This window comes from Mycteria americana, chromosome Z, assembly GCF_035582795.1.
Source record: "Mycteria americana isolate JAX WOST 10 ecotype Jacksonville Zoo and Gardens chromosome Z, USCA_MyAme_1.0, whole genome shotgun sequence".
NCBI lineage: Eukaryota > Metazoa > Chordata > Aves > Ciconiiformes > Ciconiidae > Mycteria > Mycteria americana.
In genome coordinates this window covers 55,123,766-55,151,121 of record NC_134396.1, presented here as the reverse complement: position 1 = coordinate 55,151,121, position 27,356 = coordinate 55,123,766, and the positions used below count along the sequence as shown (strand labels likewise).

The window sequence follows — 27,356 nt, the reverse complement described above, 5'->3', positions numbered from 1 at the left end:
TTGTCTTCTGCATGTTTTTCTGGCTTTTCTCTTAATATCCCTCATACCCCTGAATACTCTAAAACAGACATAATTCAAGCATTATTGAAGGACAAGCAGACCACTTAGAACATCTACAGGTACCTAGATGACTCTATCATCCCCAAGAAACACCAAAACCAAAGATAGACAGAAGCTGCCTAACAGACAGAACCATCCACAGTACAACACAGACAGCCTTAAAAGCACTCAGCTGGAGCCCAGGACACATGGTTTATAAAGAGATGCAGAGTTCTCACAGTCTGCAAGAACAGATGAAGGAGGTAGAGGGAGCAGAACTATGAAGAATGAGGACAGTGTAAAGAAAAATCACAGTATTCTGACACTCTGTATCTGCAGGATAATCCCCGGAAGACAGACCCTCCTGCAAGCCCTACCCTTGGAGAAAAAAATAAGCTTAAAAGTCATTGATATTGAGATTGTTCCTTCACAAACTGATGCTGAGCCAAATGACTATTCAAACAGGTTCCAAAGTGATAAGGGAACCATCTGTCATAAAATCCTCATTGGCAGGGAAAGATAAAAATCATACCCCTGTAGATGAGCATTGTACTCAGTCACCAAAGAACAGAACTCCTTACAATCAGCAGAATGATCATTCATGTAAAAAGGATAAGTATGATCTATGAAGACACAATTAGAGGACCTGAAACTGAGGTTTGTCATGAGACTACACACATTTAAGAGCATGAACATTAAAAGAAAGAAATGAACAACTATCCTAGCATTATCCTCAAGATAATGTTCTTTCATCTGGTCCTCATTATGAGAGAAAAAAGAGATCAACCTGCAAAAATGATGGCCTTCCACCATCAGCAGGGCTTTGGTGAATACACATTAGCTAGAATGACAACATCCCAAACACTGCATGGTTTCAACTCATCATGATCTGGAGATAACAAGACATACCCTGCAAGTTAAAAGTCAAGAGCTATCCTCTTTCCTGACCTGTGGCAAGATGGATTATTGTCTAATTGGTTTACTCAAATCCAACATAGAATGCTCCCCATTCTATCTATGCATGAGGACTTAGGAAGCTATAAAATTAATTGCCTATGGCTTGCATGAGTGCAAACTTTATAGTCCTTGTGGCTAGCAAGAGCTACTAGCAACCTCACAGAGTGAGATCCTGTGTGAAGAATCCTTGCAAGACCAGAAGAGGGCAACAGGCTGGGAAGTGATAAAAAGGTGAACCGAATCAAAAACCAAATATTCGACATGCTATCATGTCAGGAGGGCAGACGGTATGCTTGACATACACATACATAAATAAAATTAAAACACTCTCTGTGTCGCAGCTGATATTGCCATTTGAAGGCAAAAAAGGATATTGGTGCCAGGATAATAGTACCAATACAGCTAAATATTGAGGAGGAACACAAAATCAGAGGCCTGGAGATACACTTCTGCACATGCCTTAATGAAAAGTGCAGTACATGCAAAGATCAATTTGTAGTGTTGCCAGAATTAGACACCGAGAAATTCTTTCAAGCCTCAACTCAGACTGCCACTGCGCAGTCAATAAACAACTCAGAACTTGTGGTACTGAAGCTGTGTCAGAAAGAAGTAGGGAGACAGCTGGAGTCCGAACTGGTTCAAGCGAAGGGACAGAAAACACGATTTTGCAGGCACTTACCATGCTTTTGCCCAGATAAAGCAGACAAGGAGATTTTCTCAGCACTGAAGGGTGAAGCTCAGCACCTTGGGTGAGGCTCAACAACAACATAGGGTCTAGAGCTCCTGCATTAGGAGTGGACCTCCTCACTTTCTTTCCTGATGATAGACTTGCATTGCACCAACAGAATGACCTCTAGCTCAAGAGGCAAGCTTTCATTTATTGCTCAACTACCTTTACCTTTCACCTTGCCTTGCAGCACTGAGGCCAGTGCCATATGCTATGACAGCAGTCAAGAACATGCAGTAGTTGGATGATATCTTCTAGGGACTGTAAGTACGTGCAAAAACATCCCGATCACTCTGCACTGCAGCTAAAAGTTGAAAATGGGCTCTGTTGGAGGAAGGCATGACCAATGACAAATAAGAACTGAGGTGATTGCAGGGAAACTTATCTTACAACTAGAAATCTAATGCAGATTTCATGCCTTTGAATAAGACCTACAGGTACTGGTTGCAGTCTAAACTGAAATCACCTCCTCAACACCATAAGCATCTGCTAGAGGATCAGTCAAAGGAGCCTACCCACAGCAAGAAACACAGGGATGGTTCGAAGTATTTTCAGAGAAAGATAACTGATGGAAAAACAATACTGAGGGGAGGAAAAAAAAAACACCACAAAACTCATCTAGTTCAAATACAGTTTATCCTTTAAGTAAGATGCAGCAAGGAAGGTAGGTCAAGAACCAAAAAATTGGAAAATACACTGGGAGTACATGTGAACTTCACCAAAGAGAGAACAGGAAAGTATTTACTCAAAACATTGATACCATATACATACATAAAGTTTTGGATATGAATGAAATACTATCCAATGGATCAAGTGAGAAGATGCCTTCAACAAAGAGCTTCAAGACTTCTTCAGTGAATGAAGACAGGATTACCTGAGGACTTGCATTCCAATTCACTGGTATTGTAAACTAATATTTATGACCAAATTAGTAAGGTTTTGACTGATGGCAAGGAGAATCAGAAAAACATCACTACAGACAGAAGGTTTCTTTATCTGTTGTATTAACTTCAGTTTAGACTGGGATGTGAATATTTTTTCTAATCAGATAGAAAAAAAACTAAAGATCTTGCCCGAGAATGATTCTTTATAATAATGTTTTATTTATGGCACTGTAAAACACTCATTAATCCCTCACCTTTATTATTTACTATGCAGTACTACAGGGTATCAGATCTACATTCAGTTTTGTAAAGAAAATGCAACAAAGAATGAACTTAACTTGACAAGTTCCAAACATATTATTGCATAAGACTCTGGAAAGTCTTTCACAAAATTATATCTACACAATGAACTCTGTCAAACAGAGAGGCAATCTGAACTGACTCCCCGACATGTTTAACCCCAGTCAGCAACTAAGCACCACACAGCCTCTCACTCACCACCTCTGGGTGGGATGGGGGAGAGAATCAGAAGGGTAAAAGTGAGAAAACTCATGGGTTGAGATAAAGACAGCTTAATAGGGAAAGCAAAAGCCATGCATGCAAGTGAAGCAAAATAAGGAATTCATTCACTGCTTCCCATCAGTAGGCAGGCTTTCAGCCATCTCCAGGAAAGCAGGGCTCCATCATGCCTAACGGTTATTTGGGAAGACAAATGCAGTAATTCTGAAGGTCCCCCCTTTCCTTCTTCTTCCCCGAGCTTTATATGCTGAGCATGACATCATATGGTATGGAACGTCCCTTTGGTCAGTTGGGGTCAGCTGTCCCAGCCGTGTCCCTCCCAATTTCTTGTGCACCCCCAGCCTACTCGCTCATGGGGTGATGAGAGTAGCAGAAAAGGCTTTGACTCTGCATAAGCACTGATCAGCAATAACTAAAACATCCCTGTGTTATCAACACTGTTTCCAGCACAAATCTAAAACAGCCTCATACTAGCTACTATGAAGAAAATTAACCCAGCCAAGAAATGGCTTATGAAGAAATTATCCCAGCCAAAACCAGCACACTCTTCTTCCATCAAGCTGAAGTTATAATGCTAACCAAAGGTGCAGTTCTTGAGCCATCCCAACACTATGACAATTATATTAAACTAATGAAGCTGCGCAGTTCCCCAGTAAATTGAGATCTACAGTGGGTAAGGGTTATTTTAGAGATGGGAAGCTAACTTGTTTTTCACAACAATCACTTCTCACAAAAGCAGAACAAGATTAGTGAAGGTTATTTCTTATTTAAGTCTTAGGAATTGCATTATAGACGCTTTTCCCTCAAATTATTATATTTTGACATTTCATTTCAACTTACTCAGACTTTTTTTCACAAGTCTTAGAGGACTCTTCTATTTTTTTCTCTAGTTCCAACACAAGTTCCTCTTTGCTCAAAAGTGTTTGCTGTGTCTGAATCAGTTCTTCTATTACTGTTTTTAACCTGTAAGACATAGATTTCAGAAACTCACAAAATGTGCAAATACACAAACTGTATATATTTGGGAACATTATATTTTTTTTTCCCTGAAGATGAAAAGGAGCATTACTCTTTAAATTATCTTACTCAGTGCTTGGTGATCTTTTTTTCTGGATATACATTTATATTAAGTTATTAACCCATATTATTACAGATCTCATACTAGTCTCTGTATACATACAAGGTTACAGAATGACCTGCTGCCTGCAGGCTCTCCTAGCTAGAAAATATTTTGCAGAATGTGTGAGGGGTTCTGTGAATTAATGCCTTCCTAATATATTGCTAATTTATGAGATGCTTTATGAAAGACGAAAGTCTTTCAAGTCCTGACGTGCACGTTAAACAAATACACAGAATCAGTAGTTGGGCTGTATTCATCTCTAGAAATAACAAAACTAAAAATTGACAATTTCTGTTATGAGTGATCTGTATATTTTTCTCTACAACTAACTTTTTTAAAGCCACACAATCTTTGGTAATGGTTAATTCAAAGGAAAGATAAAAATTGTACAAGAACACTGAATACTAACAGAGAAGGGGTTATTGTACATTACAACCATTACTGACACTTTGCAATTATACTGGCAAACATTCCAATAACCAAAAAGTCAACAAATGTACAATAACATTTGCACTCTGAACAATGCAGATAAATGGCTCGCATAATGATGACTTCTAAAATGCCTGTCAAAATATATGTTGAATTCAAGTAATTGTTAAGCCAGGAGAACAATTTTTAAAAAATAAATAAATAAATATGTACACCTCATTTCCTTGGCATTCATGTATCCATCTTTAACTATTTTACTCTGCTTCCCCTGTATTTTCAAGTCAATTTCAATTAAAAAGTTATTGAAGTAAAGAGTGGAAAAAAGGCAAAATACGTATAGTACTTACCACTGCACAGATCTATTGCCCAAAACCATTCCAGATTGGGGAGTGGCACAGAAGGTCAACTGAGAGTAATTTACATGGATTCTAGATATCTAGGAGCCATGTTCCATGTCCATATATACCAAACTGAATCATTTGATTCTAAACGTTGAATTAGTTCTCTCTCCTCCCAATATATTTTATACAATGTTGATTAAACATATTCTTTATTCAGACAGTCCTGGATCTTATCTTGAAAGACTTAAATTACTATAAAAAAGCTATATAGTGAATGATAAAAGTTTATTTCCCAAATGAACAAGCATCTGCATGTGTTTATGTTGAGATAAGGGAAATACTTAAAACATTTCTCTCAATGTAATATCCCCACAGCTCCCTTTTTAATAAAAATTTTTATTGTTTTTAGGCTATCACAATCTGTATGCTGAACTTCTCAGAAATGACAATTTTCTTACACTGGTTCTCCCATTTAATATCAACTAACTTTTTCTTTTAATACCTTGCTAAAAAAGTAATTACCAATTTTGTAACTGCAGATACTGCTTTTTGATCAGCTTTCTAAGCAAAATTTTAATCAACATTGTGTTGGCTTAAGAACTGATTTACAGGAAGCAGATGTTACATCTAATGATCAAGCACCAATATTCAAGAAATTAAAACCAAATGAATAAGATTGTTAATCACTGGAAGGTATGAGTGTATACATGCAGAAACAACATATTATAATCTTTTACCATTTCAAAAATATCAGATTTTATATTGCAGCATCAGATTGAAATAGAAAGTTGATGTAGTTCTCCCTAAAACTGCTGAGATACTTTACGATGTTTGTATTTATCTTAGAGAAAAAAAACCAAAGGAACCATATACACACTAAACTAACTTGCCTTCTTGTATTCAACCTCTATTTTTTGTTTTAAACAATAATTTTCATTCAAACTGGCTAGAACTGACATCTCTGCATCTCCCTTGTATCATCTTGGTTGTGGTTTGCCAAAGGAAGTTTCTTGTGGCCTTGTATTTGCCCCCTGGATAAAATCAGTTTACAAAAGGGTTTTATTACTAACCAGTTAGTCACTATAATCCTTATTAGCTTTAAAAACCACAGAATCCCAAATTGTCAGGTTTCAATTGCATGAGAATACATACAGTGAGATAAAAAAAAATCTAGAAAGCAGATATTCTCAAACTAGGTTCTGGCTACCTGAAAAGCTGCCTTTCATATTTCTTTAGTCATTAGCACCATTCTGCCTCAAATATCAATAAAAATAAATGCTTGTGCTTTCAGAACTTGTATGTCAGAAGATTTTTTAAAATTAATTTGGATACTAATTCATATGCCCACCGATCAACACTTACTTCATTATGGTTGCCTCCTCTCAGTTTTTAAGGCATGCATCTTTGAAGCATAAACTTTTATTCTGTTACACTTTTCAGAATATCTCAATATTAGTCAGTGACAGTCATCAACATTTATCAGGAGACATCCTACCTCTCTCATTACTTAGAAAGGTTAGCTAGTTAACACTGACTTTTAACTACCTCCCTCTGTCAAAACTTTATTCAGAAATATAAACTTACCTAAAAATGTAAAAGTGAGCCAGTTTTCTCATCATGTTTCCTTGAAATATATTTTATTAAAACCTTTAAACACTAATGTATGTAAAGCTGTCATTTTTCCCTCACATACTCAATAAAACAACTGATTCAACAAAAAATTACTGATTCCAAATCAATATACAACTTTGAATCCACTAAAAGTCTGTGAAATAAATCCACTATGTGTACTGGATTTATTATATTTGGTAGATACTGAAGGTAGTTCTCCTCTGCAGAAACAATGATTAGTATTTTGAAGATCCAAGGCCATGATATCAATACTAAAGATCAACAGTCAAATTTCTATTGTTTCAGCACATACACAATGGATTTGTAAAAAGTCATCATCTGTGGATGTAATATACTTATCTTACTTGAGAATTTCTAGTCATAGACAGTAAGTTGATGCAAATACCTGTGGGGTTTTTTTGGCTGTAGTGGTTTTAAAGCAAGACTATAACAAAATATATCTAAAACATAGTTAATGAGGTATATGAGCAAAGACAGTTAGAGAGAACTAAGCAGTTCTAAAAGGAAGGGTTCTCACCTGCACTAAAAAGCAATTAAAAAAAGGACAAAAAGGATAAGAATAAACAGTTTTTACATTGCCAGGAGCTAGTGGAGCTTCACAAAAATCTGCACTGCTTAATACATTCATAATAATCCAAATAAAAGGACAGTTTAAAAAGTGACAAAGAATGCTGACCATACAAAGTTATTTAAGGTAGGGGAAAGGGGCTGAATGTGAAGAATACAAAAGGATTATTCTGAATCTTATGATATTCAATAACGGGACTGTCATTTAGACTAATTTCAATCCATACTGAAATAAGCAAATACACAGGGGGAAAAACAATCCAAAGCTTTATTTATGCAGTGAATGGCTCTAAGCTGACCATTACCACTCACAGATGAGATCTTGGAATTACGGTAGATGATTCCATGAAAACACTGGCTTGATACACTACAGTGGTCAGATAATCAAACAGAATGATTCTCTAGGATTTGCTGAAAATAAAGCAGAACAAGAATACAGGAAACCTCATTATGCCTCTCTCTAAACTATGCATCTGGATTACCTGCGCAATTCTGGTCATTCATCTCAAAAACAATACAGTAGCCTTGAAAACATTCAAATAAAGCTGACAAGCTTGATAAAGGATATGAGTAAGTTTTGCGAAAGGACAGACTGAAGCTAAAAATGGCTCTGAAAAAGAGATCATGGAGTAGGAGTATGACAGAAGTTTACAGTATCACGAGTGGAAAGGAGTAGATTGTTCCTACTCTCTTCCAAAGCAAGAGCTTAAGAGCCATAAAATGAAACTAAGAAGTAGCAGGTTCACATAATGTGAAGTTAATCCCTGGAATTGCTTGAACAAAAATTCTGTGGACAACAGATACTTGTACATACTGAAACTGACTGGAAAAATTCATGAAAGAAAAAAACCTCTAAGGCTATTATAAACTACCCCTAAGGCTATTATAAACAAATACTACTTCTATCTCAAAACATTTCTGAGCTGAAAATTATGGGAGGCTAAGAGATGATTCTGAGGAAACAGCATTGCACAATCATCCTGTTCTTGTTCTCCTCTCTAGACTTTTCCCTGTTGGCTACTGTAAGAGAGAAGAAAGTTGGTTAGGTTGATCTTTGGTCTGACCTAATACAGTTAAACTTTTTTGCTCAGAGTCCTAGTATATCTATAGCAGAAAGTGAATACCTTAAAGACAGCAACACTTAAAAGAGCTATTTAATTCCTGTTCCAAAAATAGTATCACATCATAACATTTCTCTCTCAAATTCACCAAAGAATTTAAAGCGGATGAACACAAGATTTGTAACAGGACACAGTGGAAATTGTATTGAAAATTAATATATATAGGCAAATATGCAGACACACATTTATAAACACAAATATGCATTTCATTAGAATAATTTACTAGAAAAGCAGCATTTCATCTCTTTCACTTAGACATGCTGATGTCTTATTTCTAAACAATGGCAGACAGAAGATGAGCCAAACAAGAAGTTATTTCTCTTTTTGAGCTATGGAAGGCAGAATCTTTGAAAAAATGTAATAATTCATTGAAAAGGGAGATTTAGTATATATATTTTTCCTGGTTTTGCACTGAAGTACATCTAGATGTACAACATTTACATAGTTTAAGCAGGAATAATCTCAATTTAGTAATGATGCAGAATATATTATAAACAGAAACATGTTTAAAGGGAAGGGAGGGGCTTTCATTATCAAGGGATCCTTTCATAGGAAAGATGAAGCTGCTTCAGGACTAAGGAGTCATCTGACAAAGGAGGCTAAAACTTCATATTAAAAAGGTTATTTCAACACCTATCAAGGAATAAATTAATGAAAAGTAATCAGATTGCACAGGCAAAAAAGAGAGGATGATTAATGACCTTGAAAAGGAATTAATAAAATCCAGAGGTTCTGTCATGTTGAGGAAACACAGGGATTAGAATAATCCGCAGAAGACACTGCAATGTGTTTACATTTAAAATACCTCACTGCTATTACAAGTCACTATGATTTTGGTTTTCAGAAAAACCCACAAGAAATAAGGGTCATAGTTTGATTAAGCAGATGAAAATTGAAAAAAAAATTTAAAAAACCCTACACCACACCATTGATATCTTATTTGGATCAGTTACGCTTTCTAAAGGAAAAAAACTTCAAATAGGTCAAAAATGGACTGAAATATAGTAGAGACAACAAAAATGTTATCAACCAATGAAATTCTAAATTTTCCATTTTAAATGGCTATGATCAACATAAAAATAATTAAATGTATAATTAATAGTTGCAATCTCGCAAGTGACTGCATCAGACCACTTTATATCAAAAGTTGAAGCTGATAATATAATAAGAACATAATAACCTCAGCAGGAGATTTGTTACCCAGTAACAAATGATTAAAGGTGAAGTTTGTAAAAGTAATGAAGATTTAACTAGGCAATATATTAACAAAATACATAGAGAGGTAGTTTATCACCCTGAACAGCTGAAAGCTCCATGAAATACAATACAACAGCTACATCTGTGTTAGTAAGTTAATGTATTTTAAAGTTTATAATAATGAGTAAGAATTTCCTTTGGAAAATAAAAGCAAACACTTACAAAACAAGTGAAATACATATACTTATGAAAATTTTCTGCACAGCAATTTAAATCACTGACTACATCACTGTACTCAGCAGTTTCATCAAAAGATTTCAGTATATTTCCTAGAGTATTGAATGTGGAAACACTTTTGGGAAGATGAATCAGTATGTTCCCAAAGAGGATTCATGATGGATTTGGGGCATTGTATAAATTAACTGGCAAGGAGAGGAACATATATTGAAAGTGCTGGGAAGTTTTTGGGGGGACTGGGGAGGAGTATTTTGTACAAAGGAACAATAAAACCAGCACAGGAAAGATTCTATAGCGTGAAAATATTATTTTTATAAACTGGACCCTTAAAATTAGGACACAGCTATGCAATGATTTGAGTGAGCCTAGATATAATGTATAACAGCATTTCCAAATGATGAAAGGTTTGTAAAGAAAGACTTACGTGACTTGTAAACTTTCTGCTGTTAGATTATTCCACATGATCTCATTAGCTTGAAGGTTTTCATTTTCTTCTAGTAAAGATGTATCAAACTCTATTTCTTGTTCAATAACTTCTGATGACCTAATTTAGTAAATAAATTTTATATTTTCAAAATTAACGTGTATCTTTGAGTAGATCATAAAGCAAAACATTACGTTTTCAATTATTTTAATAACTACAATATAGTTAAAATTACATATGAAAGAAAAGGTAGCAATTGGATATTCTTTTTCCTTTGAATAAAGAACATAGTCTTAAAACCATACCAGATAACAAAATGGCATACAATTCTTTGAATAAAGATCACAGCATAACCAAGGTTCTCAAGGGGCATCAATGTGAATGGGTCCACTCTTAGCTGATCCTGGTATAAACCTGGATGTGACAATTATCAAGTTGCACATAACAACAAAAAAGATAATGCAAGAAGTCTTAGGACTATTTCTGCATATACTAATACAGAATAACAGTTCAATAAATGGAAAAACAGTTTATTTTTAAAGTAAAAAAACTTCCTTGCATTATCTGCATACTCTGTAATCTCAGGCATTGCTCAACCTGCAATAACTGCAGAGTACACAGAAGTACCTAAAGTTCACTTTAAACTAGAATTCGGGCAGTAAGAGAAATAAAGCAGAGAAACTTAGTTTAGCCCAGAATGCAAACTGCATCCAAATACACAGTAAATTAGCTCACACTGAATCTGGACTGTCAGTACCAAAGTTATAGCTCTTCACATATAGTAATAGTAACTGGAATTTTGTTTTTCTAGAGCCAGCTAAAGAGGTGGATGGTTAAAGTCAGGTTAAAAACATGACTGTTAGCCAGCTTTCTGTACATGCAAGTAAGACGATTTTCAAACTAGGACAAAGCTTTACAAGTAACAATGTAAAAGGAACCAAAGAGAAACAAATTCAACTCTGATCACCTACGCAGTGTTGCAGTTCAATGAAGGGTTTTCTCGAGAAGAAACATTAGCATGCACACCAAGATGAAAATTTATACCTGTGAGTATCTATGAAGTCATTATACTCAGAGTTAGGGTCGATCTGTTCAACCGAGGTCTGGATCTCTTTATGGACATTCACAATTTCTTCTGTTACAAGACTGGTGATCTGGCTATACTCATCCAAGATTCCTTTTCTAGAGAGGAAAAAAAATTCTAGTGTATAACATGGCACTGAAGGTACAGATGGCATTGAAGATGCTTCAAACTTTCAATTTGCTGTTTCTACAAACTCTTGTTGCAACTGGCTAAAAAGGGAAAAAATAAGACAATATATTACTCAAAGAAATAACTGATCAACTGTGGCCTGTTCTTTACAGATTGGCTATAAGTGAGAAGTCTCTAAAACCATGCTCCTTGTACTGATTTCAATGCATCTACATACAGGGTAGCTAAACTAAACCTGTAGAGATTACAAGGAAAAGGAATGTATACAGCTCATTGATGACGCTCTTCTTCACAAACGACTTATCATGCTTGTTATAACCTACACTACAGCTTTTCATGTTCTGACTAACAAAATAAACATATTCTGGCATAAGGCAAAATCAGTCAAAAATAGTGTGCATTTCCTTTAAAAACTTGTTTTCTTCATCGTTTTAACTATCTTCTTTCATATATTTATTTTATGATTTGGTCATTCAGGCAAAAATAAGCATAAATCACAAGTTAGCATATATGTACAAGAAGAAACAAAATCAAGCAAGAAGTTCCTGTAAGAAAGTACAAGCCACCCAGCCTTGTCATTACATGCTTCCAAGAGTGGGAAAAAACAAATGAATAGGGAACGGTAAAAGAATAGGTGATATTGTGCCACTACTCTTAATAGCATCCAGTGACACATCCTCAGAACACCCCCCCTATTCTCTTTAACTTTTGGTTTTCCATAAATGAAACCTCCTAATAATTTCCTACTTCATTTTTATCTTTGACAAACTTGCTACCTTGCCAGGCTCTGAAGCATGGTGAGCTTTCTTAAAATACTGATGAATTTTGGCCAGCCCAGAGGAACATGCAGAGAAAAAAGTATTAATAGATTTTTCCTGATAAGATCTCAAGTTAGGTTTACTATGTAAAAAAGTTATGTGACTGGATTTTTTCAATACTTCTTCTGAGGAGAAAACAGACAAGAGAAGGCATTAAATCTTGCCTTGCCTGTGAACAACATGTGTAAAGAGGTTCCAGAAAATAGTTCGAAGAGTGTGACCAAAAGACAGGTGAATGTCAACTACAGTAATGCCATATCAAAAGAAAGGGAATCTATGACAATTACAAAAAACAAAAACAAAAACAAGAAACAAACATTAGCAATGTTAATCTGCACTTCTTCAATTTTACTGAACTAATCCATCTGCAAAATCAGGATTATTAAGGAAGTATGTTTCACCCAGATGGGCACACCAAGCTCTACACCTGAAATCACCACCTCTTTTTATACACCAAAGATACTAGAAAGGAGTAATTTTCCAATACTTTCAGATCTCACAAAAAAATGTCTTTGTAGTGACAAAAATACTTTTTTTACAGATTTTTACTCCAGACATAGCAAAGGTAAGCAGATTCAATAGGTTCTTGTTCCATCATAAAACTCTTCCGTGAATTATCATATCTCACAATTCTGAAAAATCACCTTAATTACAGCACACAAATTTAACTGTAGCCTTGTGCTGTGATTTTACATACAAAATTAAGATTAAAAGGACTGTACAGAGACTACTGCAAAGGTCTATTTCATTTCAATACCTGCACAAGAATCAAATGAATTAATATGATATTGTATAGGGCAGTTAATGGTATCTGCACCACGTAGGCATGTAAAGTGTGAAATCCCCAACTCTCCCTCAGTTCCTGTGTGCTGAAGTCAAGATGAATGTAGACCTCAGAGAAGGTAAGAAGATGAGTTAAAGAGTGCCTCACATCTAAATGAACAATACCTACAAAAAAAGTAACTGCCCTTTCTGTTAGGCTAAGCGCTTTAAATAATACCCCAGAAAAAGACCTACAGAACAGACTCCCTAACCAACTCCCATTCTTCAGGAAAGACAAAGAGGCAGCATAGTGCTCACAAACCAGAAAAGAGGGCTTAAAGTCCTCATTGTCTGTTCTCCAAAATCATATAAAAAATGATCTTTCAGGAAAAAGGTAATTGTGTTTTTAAGGTTGGACTCCTTACAGTGAGATCAGGTTTATATGATCCTGTTAATTCTCCCACACGATTAACCATGCATCTGCCTGGCCCTCCTCCACAATGACTTTCAAGACAGTTGGACAGTTTAAACCAAATTTGTTGCTGGTGGAATTTCATAAAAATAAGACTTCCAGAGAGGCAACAAATTTGCTGCAGTATACCAGCTGATGGACAAAGCATGGGCTCAGCTATAAACACTGCAGTTAATCTGTAAGATTTTAAAGTTTTATGAGAAGACTGTGTCTTGCTAGAATATTTAAATAACCACTCAAAACTACTGTCTGTATTATTTGAATAGACTTTTCTATGCACAATTATTGTCAATTGAAAGATGAAAACATCTTTTTTTTTATCCCTTGATATACAATTAATCACAGTTTATTATTTTCAAATAATCCTATAAATTAATTAGAATACTACAGATATAAAATTCCACAAGTTAAAAATATGTAAGAATACATCTTACAGGGCTTTAATCATTTCTTCTTGCATCTTCTGTAGTGAATCAAGTAACAGAGGAAGTGTAGTATCATAATACTGATGCTGATGTAACTGTGCTCCTTTCAGTGCCAACACATACTGATTATGCAACATATGAAGCTTCATAGTGGCTTTATCACACCGATCTTTGGCTTTCTCAGTCTCCTTTCCTAAGAAAACAAAAAAAGAAAAATGCACGTGGTGATTTAAAAGTATACAAACTTGTAGATGACATAAATCTAGTAGATTTATGATAAATTTGCACCTTTTCTACAGTAGTCTTTTCAAGGTAGTTCTCTGAAGAAGGTAAAATCTAACCATTTTCAGGTCATTAGTAAAACCAAATGTCTTGGGTTTCTAATTAAAAGACTAAGGAAGAAAAAAATGCTCTATTCCCTTTGAGCAGAAATGTGAGAATTTTTTATCTAAAAATATATGAAACCCACTATCTACACAGGTATAAAAACGATATACCTATGAAGAATAAAGAGCAAAACTCATACACGACTATCACAAAGTTAATCTTTTATTTGCCTCAGAGTAAATAAACCTTTTTAAATGAAGAAAATAAGCAATGTCCTACTAGGTCAGACCCATGAATCATTAAAAATCTGTCATTTGTTGTGAGCAAAAATGCTACTGCTACATATCATCCCAATAAAGCAATGGTGCAGTCTACATATAAATAACTGAACTCTCACGCTATTGCTCCTGTCCAAAATGGGCAGCTTCTCTACTACAGCTTAACATTGCCTTATCACCGTTGGTATCCTGATAAGGAGGTTGGCTCTACAATCTCAGCTCTACAATATTAGAGACTAGAAGTCCTCAAGTTCATGCTAAGAGCAGTTCAGTGCTGAACCTGAGAGCTACAAGGTACTTCAAGAGGTCACCTATTCTATTCTGTGCCACAGTAATTGCACAACTATATGGCTTATGTTTTTATGATTTTCCTAAGATCTCCAATGACAGATAACTTTGCAACTTCCTAGTACCATTCAGTTCTAGTGCTATGCTAGCTGAAAGCATTCCCCCACCTCCCTCCTTTGCCTTCACTCTCCAATGTACATCTTTATTGCTTTAGTTTAAACCCTTGCTTGCTTCGTATGTGCCATGGATATGAAAAATAGATTCTACATCCTCTGCAATCCAGCTTTTATATATTAAATTACATACTCTCCTCTTCTGCTCATACTAACAGACCTACAGGTCTTCCCTTTTAACTCCTGTTGTCTTTTTGCAGTCGACTGGTTCACAATCTTACACAAGTGCAACTTCAGTCAAGGCTCAAAGCCAAAGAATAACTTTACATTCCAGATACTTCTAGCTCATTAAAAAAAATTAAAAAAAAATGAAAAAAAAAGAAAAATAAAGAAGCATGTCTTTTTTCAATACCATACAAACACGGCATCACTGACTACTTTTGCTTTTGCATCTGATCCTGCCAAGTAACACTATTTTTTTGAGATTAATCTCTCAGTTTATCAAATTATTTTTAACTCTACAGCTGCCCTCCAGTGCACTTTCAATCCCTTCAAGGCATAGCGATGCCAGGGAATTTAATAAACAAACTCTGAAACAAAGTAATGAAACACTGAAAGACCACCCAAACCTAATCTCAACATATGTCCTGCAATGTCCCATAGTATACATTATTCTGACAGGACCTCATTAACAACCATTCTCCAAGCAGCTTTATGCAAAGAATTTTGCACCTCTACTAGAATATTTTCAACTTGATCATGCATTGCCCTTGTCATAAAAGGATATCAGATTATTTTGACATGATTCCTTACTGAGACACATAAGCTCTTACTCATATGCTTGTTCTCTTCTTGATATTTATGAATTGTCTCATTACTTTTTCAGGAACTAAAGGCATTTTAAATGAATCCTGTATCTGCAATTATAAAGTGCAGATTCACAATTACCTGCCCAGATAAACATACACTAACTAAACCAATTTCATTCAGACCACTACATTTCTTATAATCTTAAAATAATTTAAGTAATAAAAAAGACTGTATTTTAACTTTCCCAGCACCTATCGCAAACTAGTTGAGAAAAAAGAAAATGGAAGCATTCATAGCTAAGTGGCAGAACAGAGGCTTGAGAGCAGACCCTGAAAAGCTGAAATTGTATCATATAAGGAATACACGAAGGATTGTGGACTCCAATAAATTAAAATACATAAACACATTAAGGCATGTCAAAAAAAAGTTGAGGGAAAAACTTGTAAAACAGTAATAAATCCTCTTTCATATCCATTGGATTCAGCAAGCTTGTCAGAAAATGTGAAGGACAGTCACTATATAAAAGGAGCTGGTAGGAAAAAAAAAAAGAATTTTTTTGCAAGTCAGCAAGCTTGTCAGAAAATGTGAAGGACAGTCACTATATAAAAGGAGCTGGTAGGAAAAAAAAAAAAAGAATTTTTTTGTATCTGTATTCACTATGAAAGACCTTAAGAGATTTGCAGGCTGAAATGTCTCTTCATGAAAGAGTCAATGAATCTCTCTCTTCTGAGGTGTCAGAAGAAGAGGTCAGAGAATAAATGAAATATGAAGAAATTATGAGGACTGGATGATGTTTAGCTTTGGAACTTTAAGGGAACTTAAGAAAGTTTTAGCTGAAATATTAGTAGTTTTTACAGGAGGAAGTAGGCACTCAATGGAGTGCCCCAGGAACACCAGTTGGGTCCTGATACATGAGGTGATAAAGATGACGATGAAGATGCCGTCTGAAGGAAGCAAATAGGGGAACCAAATATGCAGAACTGGAAAAAAAATTTAACATGTACTGATTAAATTACAAAATGGTAAATTATAGTGTGAATATTTATAGAGATGCATATGGGGAAAAAACTATTCAAGGTTAGTAATCTGTTGTAAGGTTGCTGAATGCACTCAGAAATGAGATCTTTGGGTTAGTACAGAAAGATTGATGGAAATGTTAACTCAGTGTTCAGCAGCCATCAGACAAGATGTTATTTAGCAAAGGACTAGACAGCATTATTATGCCACTGATTAAATCCACATAAAGCAGTATACAGTTCTTTCACCTCAAGGAGGAAATTTGAAATGAAAAAGGTTTACAGAAGGGCATCAAGCATCAGAAAGGTAGGAAACACAAGGAATCCAGAAGGAATTACTAAAATGAGGACTCCTGAAGCACCAGGAGACTGAGGAGCAACATTGGAGAGGGGACACACAGTTAACAGACCTTCCCAACCTCTTCCAATGTAACAACTGTAAGGCATTATATGGAAATAGTATGCACTTTGTTAAAAACAAAGGACATTCTTCTTCAACTAGCCTGTAGCTAACCTATCCAATCTTTTGGTCAAAGTTACTGTAAGCATGAAAAACTTATGTGGTTTAATAGTGAACGGACATGTGTACACAAAAAAAATCCTGAAGAGGTGCTAAGAACTAAGAGAGACAGCACTTCTGACTCAAGAACTTCCTAGGTAACAAATCACCATGAAGTTGAGACAGCTGTCTGTTTATCCCCTCATATGGCTCTCTATATATTTGCTACCTCGCCACTGTCAGCTACATTTTAAACACAGAGTAATAAAAATTACTTTAAAAGGATATTATGTCTGTCATTTAATTAAAAACACTCTAACATTGACCTAATTTTATATGTGGAAGGAACAGATTTCTTACACCATAGTTTAGCTAAATGAACAAAGTTACTCTGCACAACAAAGACAAAACACATCTCCAGAGTTGTCACCAGAGAAGTATTTTTCATTTAGGTATGAATGAAAGTTTAAAAATTTCTGTAAAACTGTTTTGGAGAGACAACAATCTTAACTCTCTCTAAAACCTCTGCCAGAGATAACAGGTTTTGTCTTTGGCAAACAATCAAAACTCATGTTTCTTGGGAAGACTGTAATTTTTTTGTTTCCCTAAAACATAAAAACATTGCAATAGTTATTTCTAAATTAAATATAGATCATTTGGAGGAAAAAAAAATCCAATACATCACACCCAGAATAACATCCCAGAAGTAAGATACCACCAAACGTGCATGTCTGACACCAGTGTACCAATACAATGGGATGGTATACAATCCCATTTTCATATCTGCCTTGAGGACTAAATTCCTTCTCTATATACATTATTCCTCAGCAGAACACCTCAACTAATTTCAGAATAAATTGAAGTATCATACACACTCAGTTTCTAAATACAGTAGGCTACAGTGTCAACCTGGTCGTCTGCAGACCAAGACATATACACTATAAGGTCTTTCTGGAGAATGAGAGGCACGTGAACATGGGGAAATAACGGAAGGTGACTGAAGAGGGTTTGGAAGGGAGAAGGTCAAGTAGTAGTTATAGCATAGGGACTGGATGAAAGAGGAGAGGACAAGGCAGCTGGAAGTCAGAGTTGGAAGCACCAAGTTTTGCTTGCCCTGGCCTATTCCATTGGGAGATACACTGGCCAGGGAAACAGGAAGAGGGAGACAAGGTGGTAGCAGAGGGAGAAATGCTGGATTATTTCTTGTATGTTTGGCCACTCCTACTCAAGCATGCCCTTGATTACATAATCCAAAATTATCTCCATACGTTATAGTTTAAGAACTTAAAACCTACAATATCCATGCATGTCTTTAAAATACAGCCCCTACCAGCTTTCAGCTTACCAAAAATCAGCGTATGTCAAATTATACCATGTGCCATCAGTACAGGCTTCTGACCTATGAACCACAACAAACAGCCTTCAACAGTCAAACTGAACTGAAAATTTACACTAAAAATGATCACAACCACATAACTAGAGACTTAACAATACTATCTCTCTTTCAGAAATCTCATTAATGGCTAAACTATCCCATTTTACCATCTGCCTTGAGGACTAAATTCCTTTGCTATACACTATTCCTCAGCAGAACACCTCAACCAATTGCAAAATAAATCAAATTATCATATACACTCAACTATTAAATACAGCCTTTGGACCTGTAATTAATACAAGAAACACAGCTACAGTATTATTTCCATATTGCAATTTGCTTTTTAAAGCAGCAAAATGCAGTGAGGCAGAGTACACAGTTGTTCTACATGTCAATTAGCACAGAGGAAAACATCCAATTTTCGTTATCTGTATAACGAATTTCATAAATAGATGTAATTATAATTCTACTGCCATCAGTTGTTGACAAAACTGTTTAATGTTTATAGAAACTGACTGTGTATACAATATGTCATGCCATAAACAGCATTATGAAGCTTGCAAAATTCAATTATGAAAGTTTGACATTTGCAAAGAAAAACCAGGCATTCTTTTTAAAACATTCTAGAGAGTCAAGTATTTCAATTTCTAATAAAAACTCTTTCAAGATTTCACTAAATACAGTACAACAGAGCCATCCAGAAAAAAACTGGTTTAGGGTATTTTCTATCAAAAAGGCAGATTTGCTGTTCCAAAGTTCTTACAATCCTAAGTATTAGTCTCTTGTAGCCTCATATTCACCTAGAATGGAAGAACAGAAACTGGATAGGACAACCAAGACCAACCGAGAAAAATTTCAGCTCATAATGTTCACTTCATCTTTTTGTAAATAAGCATCAATGTACAGTGCAAATGCCTCAGAGAAACTGAGTTTCAGAAAATAAATATTGCTAATATAAAAAATTCTCATACATATTTTAGATTAAAAAGAAATTATTATACTGAAGAGCTCAGGTTTTTATCCCCTTACAACTTTTTCCAGATGATCAAAAATTGTAAGTCAAGGCTCATATTCCCTATATGTTCACTACATTTAGTTATCACTGATTTCAATAAAATTTAACACTTGTGAGGTCTTCAAATTTGCATTATAGATTTTGACATTTTAGTCAAACAGCAAAATTCTGACTCTGTGGAATACAGCGTAAAGCACTCACTAATTCGCATAGGGCAAGGACCCACCTCCTGAAGGCTACCTGTAGTGTGACATCTAAGACTGAAGTCAAGACTTGGCACAAGCTTAGCTGTTCAGATTTCAAATCCAGTTTCATGATAGCATAGGTTAAACTAATGACTGAGGCTTATATCTACTGTTGTTGTTTCTGCAACAGAAAATTCCAGTTAAGCTGCTTTAGTTACAGCCCTTCAGCTAAATTTTACGGGCAAGTAAATGCCCAAAAGACAAAATTATTTTCTTAAAGATCTATTCTTTACAAAGAGAAACAGCATACAGTGAAAATCTCAAGTTTGACTAACATAAAATACAAAGTTTTCCCCTCAAAATCAAAAGCTCAAATAGAAACATTTTGGATTGGTTAACTACAGAAAGATGTCCCGAAGAATTCCAATACTGAACGCAGTAAGAAATTATTTCTTTATGTCTACATTGTAGATCAGCTGCTAGCAAAAAAGCTCAACATAAGCCCTGAATTCTGTTTCATTGCAAATGTAACAAATCAGCCTTTCAGCTTGGACAAAACCCTATACTAATGATGGCCCACTCTACACAAAGATTGTATTTTTTCCTCTCAGTGTTGCTTTGCAACAATGGTAAGAAAAACTGTCTAGAAGACCTCCTGGAAGTATCAGTTATTACGCTATTTGTTCTTAAGTTTGCTTTGGTTTTATTTGATTTTTTATTTGGGACCTTTGAGGACAGGAAAGGAGAAAAAAATTTTAAAGAATAAAAATTTGAGAAGACACAGAAAGCTAAAAACTTGTCAACATCTAAGCATATATTTATATTTGAGATGCTCTCTCAAATTTTTGCATCTTTAAGTGTTTGCTCTTAAAAGACAATAAGTATCATGATTGCTTTTTGAGGAGGCATAACTGAAATAGTAAGTAGTTTCTGAAAACAACATAAATCTGTCAGAATTAGGCACATTTTGGAATTAGAAAGAGAATTTCTAATTCCAAAGAGAAAGAGAATTAGAAAGAGAATTAGAAAGAATTTCTTGTCCACTTTTCATAAATCTCAGAAAAAGTCTGTCTGGAGTCCAATATTACAGTATTCAAGAAGGACTGCCCCTTGCCTCTCACTCTCAGGAACTTTACTGATACCGATAGGTATGATCTTCAGCCATTCAGAAGTGATGACAAAGTGTTCATAAAAGAGGCGATGGAGATTATTATAAAGGCTTAGCTCACAACAGATGAATTAACTTTTTGGAGTTACGGCTCCTGGCATTGAAACCTTCAGCTTCAGTGCACAGTGAATGCTGTCCCATGAAGAAACACTAATGAAGATAATGTCCATCTGACAAAGGAGAATATCATTTTATTACACAAGTCCAGGTTTTGACAATGAATTTAATTTAGTTTCAAAAGCAGGCAGAGACACACCTGACATGCCAATGGAGCATTATATACCCCCAACAGGAAACAGTGAGGAGCCTTAAATATACTAGAACTGTGGAAACAGAAAAGCAGCAGAATTACAGGACAAGCAAAATGAAAATTAGAAGGGCAATCTGAAGATCTACACATGAGTAATAGGGGGGAAGAAGATCTCAATACATAAATAAAACTATGACTAACAATCCCAGAGAAACTTGGAGGACAAAAACATATCTCAAGAATTCACATAACTGCCTCTGTAGTTCAGGAAGCACAAAAAGCAAATCCACCCACATTTCTGGGTATGGATAAATATCAGGAAAAACAGCAGAGGCAATGTTATAATAAATGTGGACACCAATGATACTGCCAGGGGAAGCCTAGACAGTATCAAAAGTGACTAAAGAGCTCTGGGGGCAGCCGTCAAGGGCGTGGGGGCCCAGGTGGTGTCCTCCTCAATCCTGCCAGTGCATGGGAAAGGCTGCAAGGAGGGCACTGACAATACAGGTCGATAAGTAGCTGCAGAGCTGGTGTTGATGACAGCGTTTTGGGTTCTACAACCACAGGACCCTGTTTGCAGACCACTGTCTGCTTGGGACATAGGAAGCACCTTACTAAGCAGGGTAAAACTATTTTCACCAATACAATGGCTGACCTCATTAGGAGGGCTTTAAACCCAGGGGAGGGAGAAGGTGACCCACAGTCCTGAGGGAACAATGGACGAGACTGCTGAGCAAAGGGCATGGGGTGGTGTGATGGGAAGGGATCACAAAGTCAACAAAATGGGATCTGGGTGGGGTCACCTCCAGCACCTGCATGTGGACAAGGAGGTTCCTACAAGCCACCACTGTGAAAAATCCCCCCAAATCCTCTCCAGGAACTCAACATGCTGGGGTGCCATGCTTAAGTGCCTGTATACTACTGCATGCAGCATGGGGAAAAAACATGATGAGTTAGAGATCTGTGTGCAGTTGCAGGGCTATGATCTTGTCGGGATCATGGAGGAGTGGTGGGATGGCTCCCATGACTGGAGCATTGCAATGGAGAGATATAGGCTCTTGGGAAAAGACAGGCCAGGAAAACAAGGAGAGGGAGTTGCCCTTTATGTGAGAGAGCAGCTAGAGCGCATGGAGTTCTGCCTAGGGATGGATGAGGAGCCAACAGAGAGCTTATAGGCTAGGATTAAAGAGAGGCCTGGCAAGGTCCCAGGAAAAGCCAAGAAGCTTGGCTTCAGAGTTGTTGTAATTTTCTGTATTATAACCCCACTAGAGTATCACAGCATTTGATTTCAGAAAACTTTAAAATGGAAAAAAAGAGGGGAGTATCAGGGCTTTTTCTTTCTTTCTTTCTTTTTTTTTGAATGAAGCAACAATCCTCCTCTGAGAAAGTATGCAAATCTTCAGCGTATAGTAATATTTCAGACAGAAAAAACATTTCTTCCTTGATTTGCTTTAGAATCTTTTATTTTTGTAAGTATCAGCACTAAAGTATAAAGCTGACAATGTATATAGTGATCTATTAGACATTTCCCAATGTTTATGATAGCAGTTTTTCAAATAATTTCCCAGAACTGCATTTATCTTTTCATCTACATATTTTTCAGCATTTTCAATAACAGAGGTAATTTCTGAATATTTTGTTGTCTCCACATTTGTTTCTCAATAACAAACCTCCCATATAGCCACTTCCTTATTTATTTCAACTCTGGAGACACACATTTTCACAGAGCGTTATTTCATTGTGCCTGGAAAAGAATATTCCTTTACGTTATTTGTTTGCATTATTCTAATAAACACATTCTTATTACTCACGAATGAGATGACCAAGGCTTTCAAATAGGACTTCTTCTAACAACATTTTTTTAAAGCAATAAAATATTTTTATATTAAAGAATCCTAAAGCTTGACTTAAATCTGCTTCCACAGACTGATAAGTGGAGGGAATACTAGTGGGACCCCAGCATGATCTTTCTCTTAAGTGAATTTTGGAAAGGACTAACCAATTCTTAAATTAAAGCAAATAATTTTAAAACCTAGAGATGGCAGAAAAAAAGACTACCCTTACAGTTATATATCAAGCCAATGTAACTATGTACATTCAGGGTAATTGATTCCCAATACTGAAGAATATGTTATACAATTTACAGTGAATTCTGGAGAAAAATTTGTTGCCCCCTGCTTCTGGAGGCAATCCTCTAATTTCTCCATTTCTTCTACTAAGCATTTCCTCAGTTTGTTCAATTTCCCCAGTCTTCATCACTGAATAGGAAAGACAGTTTGTAGAACTGGCTTATAATTGATTATTCTATACTACTCATTTAAATTATTTTGGGACCTTCCTGACCCAAGTTATCTGCTTAAACTCAGTATTTCATATAATGCTAAGCACATCTAAATACCATAGGTGATTATGAAAATTATTTCCTCACACGATAGTTCTTATTGATTGCAATAAAACCACCAGTGACATGACTTTTACCCAGTGATACAACTTTTGAAGTATTGTTTCCTGTGCTGAGCCTGGCTTCACTTCTTAAGACTAGACTAGACTAGACTGGAATAGAACAGAATAGAATATTTCAGTTGGGACCTACAACAATCATCTAGTCCAACTTCCTGACCAATTCAGGGCTGAACAAAAGTTAAACCATGCTGTTAAGGGCATTCTCCAAATGCCTCTTAAACACTGACAGGCTTGGGGCATCGACCACCTCTCTAGGAAGCCACTTCCAGCATTTGACCACCCTCTTGGTAAAGAAATGCTTCCTAATGTCAAGCCTGAACTTCCACTGACACAGCTTTGAACCATTCCCAGGCATCTTGTCACTGGATCCCAGGAAGAAGAGATCAGCACCTCCCTCTCCACTTCCCTTCCTCAGGAAGCTGTAGAGAGCAATGAGGTCGCCCCTCAGCCCCCCTTTTCTCCACACTAGACAAATCCAAAATCGTCAGCCACTCCTCACAGGACATGCCTTCCAGCCCTTCCACCAGCTTTGCTGCCCTCCTCTGGACACATTCAAGGACCTTCACATCCTTCTTAAATTGTGGGGCCCAGAACTGCACACAATACTCCAGGTGAGGCCGCACCAACGCTGAATACAGCGGGATAATCACCTCTTTTGACCGGCTGGCTATGCTGTGTTGGATGCACCCCAGGATGCGGTTTGCCCTCTTGGCTGCCAGGGCACACTGCTGACTCGTGTTGAGCCTGCTGTCAGCCAGCACCCCACATCCCCTGCTGCAGGGCTGCACTTCAGCCACTCCTCTCCCTATTTATACTTGTGTCCAGAACTCAGGAGACTAGAAATAATTTATACCGATATACAAAGTACATTTTACAGGAAACTGCTGCAACTAAACTAGGATGGCTTTGACTGTTAGTTCTGTCTCAGGAAGCAAACTCTGAAATTTAGTGAGTGATCAGCCTTATCATCACTCTCCAAATAAAGAGATGCAAATGCAGTGCTTGTAATTAACATGGGGTTTACGAGACCAAAATCACAAAGATAGACAGAAAGAAGATAGGATCTTGGCTTTTAATCTCTGAGGTCTTTTTTCCCTTTATGTCTTGCAAGAGACTTATATGAATGTGTTTCTTCAACAAATAAAATCACCCACTCCCTCCTCCACTCAACTTGTTTCTGAGATGAGGATAAGAAGTTTTTCCCAAACCTTATTTAACAAATTAATGACTGCAAATAACAAAGTAGTTTTCAAATGGGAAAAAACTATTTGTGTATACTTACAGATTTCACATTTACAGAATACCAGACCTAAACTTCTGAGTTAAGAATTAGTTCAATAAAGTTATCTAATTAATGTTAAGATAAACAAATAACATAGCATAAAAATAGCAAAAATTAAACTGCAGTCTTTTGAACTGCTGTCAGATGTTTGACCTAATAAGCATCACTAGTAAATTCTCTCAGACCTATGAGTGCTGGTCTGTGAGGACTGAGGAGAGCGGATCCTGGGGCTGCATGTCCATGTTGAGTGGAAACAATATGCCCAAGCTGGTCCCGCACTCCACAAGAAGTCACCAAGGTTTCTTGGCTCTGCATTCCCCAAGGTTTCCTGCTCTAGAAGCTTTATTTTACACACAAGAAACAACCCTAGCCCTTGCAAGCACTGGTAGTGTCTATGAGTTGAAACGCTTACAATAGGGTATTAATTTGAAACCCATCCAGCCTGCTGACGTCTCTATGTAAGACAGACCAGTTCAGCCAGTGTTACTTGTTTTGTCTTAACAATGTGAGAGTTTCAGTCAAAAATAAATTTTAAAAATACCCCACTAGGAGTTTCCCTGATCTCAGCAACAACTAAAGGCAACACATGCCACCAGGAAATATAGTAGTATAATCACAATTTTACAGGCATTTCAGAATGAATGCACCAGCCACCTAATAAAAGTATTTTCTGGCCACTCAGCTATCACAAAGAATAGTAGGACAATAATTTGATTTAATGAAAAGTTTTTCAACAGCTTCCTTATTTATCATAGATATAGCTTATGCTGTCATGCAACTTCAGTGTGTACCACAGAAGTCACATCAATTCTGAAGTATTAAATCTCAAGAGTTGCAGGGATCAGAAAACATTCTTCCAGCAGATGCAATGTTGTATAATGTGCTAAGTGTACTGTTAATATTTCTAGTCTCCTCTAAGTCACAATGTTTTCAGGGTACACAAGCTAACCTAGGGAAATCTGGTACAATATGTTTTTATGCTGCTGTAGAAGCATAAAATGAAACTATGAAATTAAATACTTGGAATCAATATATTTTTCCTTTACCATTTACTTCAGATCCATTCTGTCGCATAAGAATGTTGCAACATAGTTTCTACATTCTATCAATAATTAACTAGTAACAAGAATACAATAAACACCTGTAACGGATGTATTTACATGAAAGCCGTAAATTTTGCTAAAGTTTATATTGTATTAAAATCCAGTATGAACCTCCGAAAGCTACATTGGCTCTATTCCAACTTGCAATATTAACTGATATAAGAGCAACTATTTCACATTTAAACACCTAACACCAAAATCAGCTACAAAAATAGATACTAAATTGTTAAGAATTAATGCTTTTCAAATTAAAAAAAAAAAGTAAGGAAAAAAGCAAGTTATTGTTTATGATTTCATGATGATTTCAAGTACTCATCATTTCCTTATTGAACCTTTTTTTTTAATAAGTAGTGTTTAATCAAAAAAAACAAGGACGAAAACATTAGAAAATGCCACAGACACACTCTGAACTACACTTAATAAAGATGCACAATTCTGCAGAAACAAAAATAATTGTGGAAATAGCAAACTTAAGTGGAAGCAGTTACTGATCCAATAAAATGAGATTCAAACTGTAATGAGATATCACACTTGGTATCTACAACCGTTCTACAGTTTCCATTTTGTGTTCTTTACCCATTATTTATGAAACTTTTTTAGAAGCTTTGTGACTTCTTCTTTAGCCAAACAATGTCTTTATCATTTGGCATAAATTCTGTTTTGATGTGTTTTCCTGCAGCAGCAACATCAACATGCCACATTCTATTTACCTTGTTACTCAACATCACTGATGTCAGCACAGTATTGTAGGCTCAGAGTTGTATACAATCTGTGAGTGTTATTTTGGACTGCTGTTGTAAGAAGTTTACACCATTTTTTCTCACTATCACACATCCAAAAAATTTCAGAGGGCTGTCCATTTCATTATGGAAAAACAGTCTATTAAGTTTTTATCTTACGTTTTGTTCCAATGATCCCAGCGTGCCCTATGACCTCAACGTGCCCTAATGCCCCAGTTCTCCAAAGGAACATGCTGTGCATTCCCAGTCCCAGTACATACACCTTTTTTTTTTTTTTTTTTTTTAACAAAGCTTTCCATTCCAGAAGAGACTATTGGAATCAATCTGTCAATAGTCCCAGTTACTGAAGTATGTCTCATCAGAGACACTGGACTAGTTCAGCTTGCTGACTTTATCCCCTCTCAGCTTGCTTTCTCTCACCATACATTAAAAAAACATAAGGATTAAGGACTGAAAAAAACCCAAAAAACTATCAACCAACTGAGTAACATCAACCGGACTGCCTGACACCTGGGGTCTCCATGCCCAAGAACAACCAATCAGGCTGCATTTGTGATTCC

General features: G+C 36.1%; 1 protein-coding gene across 11 annotated transcripts in view; it reads right to left on the bottom strand.

Moving 5' to 3' along the window:
• The window catches only part of FER (FER tyrosine kinase), a 205,636-nt gene that overhangs the window by 147,539 nt on the left and 30,741 nt on the right, over positions 1-27,356 (bottom strand). For 8 of the 11 annotated variants that reach the window (XR_012778947.1, XR_012778948.1, XM_075526643.1 and 5 more), the window contains exons 6-9: positions 13,894-14,077; positions 11,239-11,376; positions 10,195-10,314; positions 3,967-4,089 (exon numbers count right to left, since the gene is read on the bottom strand). Coding sequence is in view for 9 of the 11 variants with exons in the window: in XM_075526643.1 (XP_075382758.1) it covers positions 3,967-4,089; positions 10,195-10,314; positions 11,239-11,376; positions 13,894-14,077 (565 nt within the window). In the remaining 2 variants the exon portion in view is untranslated. Of the gene's footprint in view, positions 1-3,966; positions 4,090-10,194; positions 10,315-11,238; positions 11,488-13,893; positions 14,078-22,785; positions 22,953-27,356 lie in introns of those variants that run through there. The other 3 variants (XM_075526649.1, XM_075526651.1, XM_075526652.1) reach the window with 3 other exon arrangements.